Raw genomic sequence first — 6,895 nt, 5'->3', positions numbered from 1 at the left:
AATTAAATTAAATGTATTTATTTTTGTATAGGCCAACGACGGCACTTACAAATTATCAGTAACAATATTTTTCTTCGGATCGGAACGCGACCTCTACTGAAAAGATCCGGTAAGAAACTCAGTGGGTTTGTCTTTTCTAATCTAAAGACTTTAAATAATTAAAGGCAAATATAATGTAATATTTGAACTTTATTTACACATTACATAGTACAAAGCTATACGTGTATGTACAAGACTAAACATTGGAATAACAGAAACTCACATGCACATAATATAAAATAATTTTAACGAATATAACAAGGATAACGACATGAGATTACACATAAGGTATATTTTTAAGGAAAAATCAATAAGATGCCAATACGAAATTGAACAATTTGTATTTGATACAATCAAAAACATTCGATAGATTTAATCTCTTTTGACGCATCCACGCACTTGATTAACTTCGACCAACAGTGAACAGTCACAAATTCAAGTGTGGATAGACTTTTCCGCTTGATTTACATAGATTTGCAAGCGTTTGTAGCTCTAGGCTCCTTAAATCGAGTAAATTGTTCGCTAATTGTTTGTATGAAAATAACGGAAAGTGCCAAGCATGCGGATGCGGCATTTCGATGCAATCAAAAACAAAGTAACATTAACAATTTGCAATCGATCGATATGGCAACACATTTATACCATAGATATTTTTTTCGCTACATGCGATTACAATTTTGAAGGTGGTAGAACCCTTTGTTGTTCGACTCCGGCGGCACCACCGCCACACCAATTTCTAACCTAATAACAACAGTGTTAGGCACTGCTGTGTTCCGGGTTGAAGGGTGTGGTAAGAGAGTCAGACTTATCTGAGGCGTTTCACCTTAGTCCTCAGGGGTAACGGCGCATCTGTGGTCGACCTCAGGTAGGAATATCGAATCCTGTCTGGGGTTGATTACAGATGTCCATGGGCGGCAGTAGGCACTTACCATCAGGTGGACTGCATGCACGTCTGCTACTCTTATATTATAAAAAAAAAAAATTGACAATGAGCAATAATAGGCAATTTAGCAATGAGCTTTTATTTTGTGCGAAGGTTATAGAAGATTGCCCATGGTAACTTTTTGCAGCGATTGAGTAACGGCTTTCTTTTTTCTATTTTTTATCTGGACACGACTAGGTACTGTCATTCATTTTCTTAAAATGTTACGTTGTGTCAATTAAGATTTTCAAACATTGTACAATTTGCAATTTCGTTTTAGCATCCCGTGTAATAATTGAAAATTAAGTAACAATATTCCTCCCCATATAAATTATGGAGAATATAAATACATAAGAAATACATAAGAGTTCCTCTAATCAAATCCATTGTTGGCACTTATACTGAATGAGTAATATTATTTACGTGAAGATGAACATTCAACACACTGCATATTCTATGGGTACACTTATAAATCAACAGGCTTTCAAAATATTTTGACTATTTGATGGTGAAGCTATATAGGTGTTTATCATACTGTTATTAAACCTAAAAAAATGCAAATCAAAAATCATTATGCGTCAATAAATCAACTCACTCAATCTGCAAATCCATTCAATTATTATTAAATAACATACTCACATTCTGTGGTCTATATTGTTTCTGGTATTCTATGGTCTTTATTGTTACTGGATAAAACAAAAAAAAACAAATAAAGTACACACAAAATAGTCTGTGGTTTCAGCGGGGAATATTCATCTTTACGTCTCAGAGCGTTTTATCACTCTACTAATTATTTCAGATATTACTATTACATGTGTAAATAACCCCATCGATCGGCTTATACCTAACGCTGTACAATTAAACAGACAAATCCAGAAACATTTATCAACATCCAGTCACAACTCCAATGGTTACATTACATCTGGTCTCAGTTGCGCATATTCTTACGTCTCAGAGTATTTTATCACTCTGCGAATAATTTCGGATCACATGCGCACATGGAACTTGCCGGCCTTTGTGATGTACTTAACGCCTTTGAAGGGCTTATACTTAGCCCCGTACATGTCGAGGCGGCTCACGCGTAAGCCGCTTACCGCGAGCTGGGGTATTGTGAAGTGCACGTTGATGCTGGGATTCGCGCCCGTCGTGTCAGCACCTGAAGCTACCGACACCTGAAACAAATTTATTTATTAAAATTAAGTGTTAGTTCCGCATATCTAAATATCTTAAGCTTTGTTCATAATAAATAGAGTTGTGCTTTTACGAAATTGAAGCAAAAATGCACTCATTTTGTTTTTAAGTGAAATTCTAAATTAGACAGCCAGATCGAAAATTACCAATGGCTTTTGATGTTAGTATGTAATGTCTGTCTGTATGTAATAGATGTACATGACCACAAAACACAGCATCGCTTAACAATGTTTTAAAGACGTAAATAGTCATAGATCAACTGACTAACACTAAAACATTTTTAAATGAAAATTTTTCTTACCGAGCCTCTAATATTAGGCAGCTTAGGCAATTCGATGCGCCCAATATCCCACAGCAGCACTTTGCTAACGGGGTCGTATGAATACTTTCCTTGATTCGCAGTCAGGGAACAATTCAATACACACTTGGGCATACAGATCTCTAAGGCTACATCTGCAATAACGAAACATTTTGAGTATTAGGGGTCATATAAATTATTTGTATTACATAAATTACATTTCATAAGAAGGATCAAAGAAATGGATGGTAGCATAATAAGGTTATTACTTAAAACTAACTATTACAAAATCTTTAATGAATTTTATTATATGCATTAAAATGTATGGTGGAATGTCTTAATAATCTTATAAGAGTGCAAATTTCAAAGTTTACATTATAATTCCTTTTTATATGATTTTACTCTATTTCTCTCGTATTCAATTAACATAACAACATTATCTTATTATATACTGAAAATAATACTAAAGAGACTGAAGGATATCTCATTAAGTAATAATTCAAATTCTTTATTTGCTAGAACACAGTTATTACACAGATGAATACTTTACTTTCTAAAGTTCTCCCCATTGTTTGTTTAGGGCCAACAGTCAGGTCCAATCGGCCCTGGTCACCATTACTTCGTAACGCGAGGCTGTGTCGTACGTATATAGGAATAGCTACGACACTCTGCGATCCGATGTGATACGACATCAGCCTGAAGTTGCCGTCGGGAGGAATGAAAGATAATATTCTTTCAGACTGAAACATTTCAAATAACAATCAGTAAACAGTAACTAGAAGTTGAATAAATTGGGTACGTTCTTAAATACATAGTATGCGACTATGACAAGCCAATAGAAAATATTACAGTAAAATAATCAATTCATTAACTCATTGCATGCTAATTATTAATTATCGACAGAGACTACATATTCTATCATCCTAATACATGGTACAATTGTCCATGTAGTCTCAATTGCAAGCTTCTCAACTTATCTTTCATAAAAGCAAATAAGGTATTAGTAGTAACACTAGTAACTTATAAACTACCATTTAAGGTAAAGGAGTCATGCAAGCATGCATATCATAAATGTCAGTGCTGACTGCAATGCATACTATAGACAACAAGCAGTAACTACCCAAAAACCAAGTATTCAAATCTAGAAGAAAAATTTGAACAATTACCTCCCATCGCTTAAATCTTACACAGGGGTGAAACGAAACATCATCAAACAGGCGAGGATTTACAAATGTCAGTGTTAAATCCGGCATTCCACTAAGCTTTATACAGCAATCAATCTGAAAATAAAACCAAAATAGTGACTATTAGGAAACATGTTGTTCTTTACCATAAGAAATCTTCATAACATTATATATTAAAAAAATGCAAGGTTTTTAATCTTTAGTTGATTATGCTGCCATATTGCCTAATATATAATATACAAAATAAATTTGTTTATTACTTAATCTCTTACCTAACATTAGAAATGGTTTTTGAATCTTTGTAAATTTGGAACCATATTGCCCAATGCATAAAAATAATTTATCCTAATTTATAACTAAACATTAACTTACATATCCCTGTATCTCTGCAGATACTGTAGCACCACTTTTGTCTATAATGGCATCAACCTCTTCAACCACATCAAAGTAGGCCTCATTATTAGCGTACTTCACCCCAGAGCGCCGCCAGGGCACATTTGACAGCTGACCAGAAGGCAGTATGGAAGACACACTGGAATCAAAGTACATTTATTAAAAAGAGGAAACCTAAATATCTGAGAATATACTATGTGTCTTCTGACAAGTTTTTGTTTTAAAGATAAATTTATGTTGACTGCTGTTATGTAATTTAATTGGATAGTTCATTAATTTATCTATCTAATAAAATTATTGGTTTTTACATAAGAATATTAGAGGACTACAACCTATATAAAGGGTGAATTTTTCAAATAGGCCTTCAGGGCCAAATCTGAAACTATAAGGATTAGCGAAAAATGCTGAAAGGAGTTACGAGGCCGATTTTGATAAAAACTAAAACTGCATCATTACTTTTTAAAAATATCTTTTCCTTAGCCGAAAATCGAACGAGTTTATTTTGAAAAAAATTACACCCTCTATATTATTTCACTATCTGATCAAATTCTGGAAAGTAACGTTATGTGACAAATCAAAATTTTTTTTGTTTATTTATTTTGATTTCGTTCAGCACCATTAACTATCAAAATAAATAAAAAAAAACATATTGACAAAAAGTGGAGTTGGCTGAGTTGCGAATTAAGCTATTGATATATCCTTAAATATGAGCATAGAAACTATGATAAACATTAAATATGAACTTTCTGTATGTTAAAACTGCATCATAAAATTCTTAACTAATATAAAGATGTGTAAAGGAATATAATTGAATTAAAATCAAAATATGTTTATTTTGTGTACTTACTTTGATTTCCCTGTAACGGTATTAGCTATAGTCCTTAAAATGTTCGGAGGTTTAATAAGCTCCTTCAGAATATTACTCTCTGTTGCCAACGGGAAGCCATTGTCAAGCATTTCATCTAATAACTAGAATAAATATTAATAATATGGCATAAAATTATACAATATATTCTTATAGGTAACGGAATTGAGGAAAAAAGGTTTTAAACAATGATTATTAGCATTACCTCATAAACAACTACATAATTCTCTTTAATAATAGTTTCCGTACAGTCTGAAAAGTAATCCTGAAATAAAAGATATTATAAGGTTATTCATTAAGTCAATATCAGACTTCCCAAAGGAAAGAGGTTGCACATTCATATCATTATTTTATGTGTGAGTTGAGTTGTGCTCAAATACAGTTGTAAATACTAAAAAACAAAGCACTTATCTATTGTAGAAAGTTACTAAACAAAAGCATGGAACTTTAAATTAAAAAATAGATCTAAAATTTAGATCTATATATCAATAATCTGCATTTAGATTCTAAATGCAGATTATTGATTAATAAGGAAATATTAAGCACATATTATAATTTTTGGGTTTTATATAAATGCCTTTTTCAATTAAATAAATAACCAGCTTGTTAAAGAAACAAACTTACCTGGAATGTATCAACAACTCTATGAAGAAACTCTATCACAAAGAGCGGTGCAACCTCTTGTGTACTGACTGCCACGAGGGCAACCCCACCTCTCTGCACTGATATTAAATAGTGATGGGGTGCTGCAAGCACTGGTGGTACATCCTGAAGGAATTTAATTGAGTGAATGTTTGAAAAAATAAAGCAGTTATGGTATATGAGTGGTTTTAAGTTGACAGTCATTGTAGGATGGTGAAGTGTGACAGAGAAATGTGGCTTTACCACTACAACCTAAGATTGTTTTAAAATTTTTATATAAGAAACCATCACTTATTAACCAAGATTTAGAACAGACTATGAACCTCTTCCGGTACTTTCTTATTTCAAGTAGAATGCAAAAATTCGATGGACTGCAATTTCCATGAACCACAAGAGCAATTGCTACTTATAAAAATTGAAAAAAATAGCAAAGAGAAATACAAAATTTCGTTATCATGTCAAATGTTTCAAATTCAAATATATAGCATATTAGATAAGAAAACTTTCAATAAGAGTTACTAACATTAGGAGAAGCTCGCTGCGCTTCCAAATAGTAATCGCAAACCGATCTCGGTATCACACTTCGCCAGTGTTTCTCGAGGAACACGTCCCTAAAAATTAACATATCATTAATAAGATAGTTCCATTAATTGTCCCATACTTATTTTTGAATCAACTTACGTACCCAGATGGATTTATGATAAATAAACTGTGAATCATTATCGCAATCTACACTGTACACTTAACGAAAGAATATAGTTCTTATTTACGTATAATTGTTTCGCAATGCTAGCTTTTACTATCAATCATTTCATATCGAACTAACAATAAACAGCAACAGCTAACGAGACTTTTTAAGCATTTTTAGAGTTAAACGAACTTGACATGAGTTTGACATTTTTGACAACCAGACAGTAATTGTCTACGTCACCTTTTTGGAAAATGGAACCAGATTAAACATACCACGGAGTCTTACAATAAAATGTGTAAAAAATTGATAAACTATTATTTATCGATTCTGAATTTAAGACAAGTTTTATTAAAGGGAATATAACAGACGTATATTTGTTAAGCCTACTAAGGCCTGAATCATAACTAATAGTAATAACTATGAGAACCGGATTTAGTTGCCTTTCGAAAAGTACGCTGTGCTGTCCAGTCTTAGGTTCGATTCCTGACCCATATTAATTCAAATGAGCTTAAATTTAAAATTTAATTTCTTAAGCGAGTGAAGCAGTCCCTAAGCGTTATACAAACGACAAGTAAATACTTATCTGCTCTTTCCTCATCAGCAGCCTGAGCATTGAAAATTTAGGAATATATTTAGCATGATTGATCCTTTTACTTTGACCACCCTAATA

At 32.6% G+C, this 6,895-nt stretch overlaps 1 protein-coding gene across 1 annotated transcript; it reads right to left on the bottom strand.

Moving 5' to 3' along the window:
* Nucleotides 1-1,673: 1,673 nt before the first annotated feature.
* Nucleotides 1,674-6,449, bottom strand: carmine (AP-3 complex subunit carmine). Its single transcript, XM_073080089.1, has 10 exons — nucleotides 6,220-6,449; nucleotides 6,058-6,145; nucleotides 5,517-5,660; nucleotides 5,098-5,157; nucleotides 4,875-4,996; nucleotides 4,007-4,166; nucleotides 3,617-3,730; nucleotides 3,001-3,190; nucleotides 2,454-2,605; nucleotides 1,674-2,133 (listed from the first exon to the last, which is right to left on the bottom strand). Exons 1-10 carry the CDS (start codon nucleotides 6,252-6,254, stop codon nucleotides 1,948-1,950), a joined length of 1,251 nt encoding a protein of 416 aa, XP_072936190.1. The 5' UTR covers nucleotides 6,255-6,449; the 3' UTR covers nucleotides 1,674-1,947.
* Nucleotides 6,450-6,895: the final 446 nt, after the last annotated feature.

This window comes from Epargyreus clarus, unplaced genomic scaffold (genome assembly GCF_041222505.1).
Source record: "Epargyreus clarus isolate Ecla_fem2 unplaced genomic scaffold, WU_Ecla_fem_2.2 ptg000014l, whole genome shotgun sequence".
Classification (NCBI taxonomy): domain Eukaryota; kingdom Metazoa; phylum Arthropoda; class Insecta; order Lepidoptera; family Hesperiidae; genus Epargyreus; species Epargyreus clarus.
Note: the sequence above shows the minus strand (reverse complement) of the source record. Positions and strands in the feature narration are given on the sequence as shown.

Bases quoted from the DNA above. Each gene is read 5' to 3' on its own strand.
- carmine (XM_073080089.1), bottom strand. From the start codon at position 6,254: ATGATTCACAGTTTATTTATCATAAATCCATCTGG. The intron at 4,167-4,874 runs GTAAGTACACAA...CTTTGATTCCAG, and splicing joins ACCGTTACAGGGAAATCAAA to TGTGTCTTCCATACTGCCTT. The intron at 3,731-4,006 runs GTAAGTTAATGT...TTTTATTTTCAG, and splicing joins CTGCAGAGATACAGGGATAT to ATTGATTGCTGTATAAAGCT.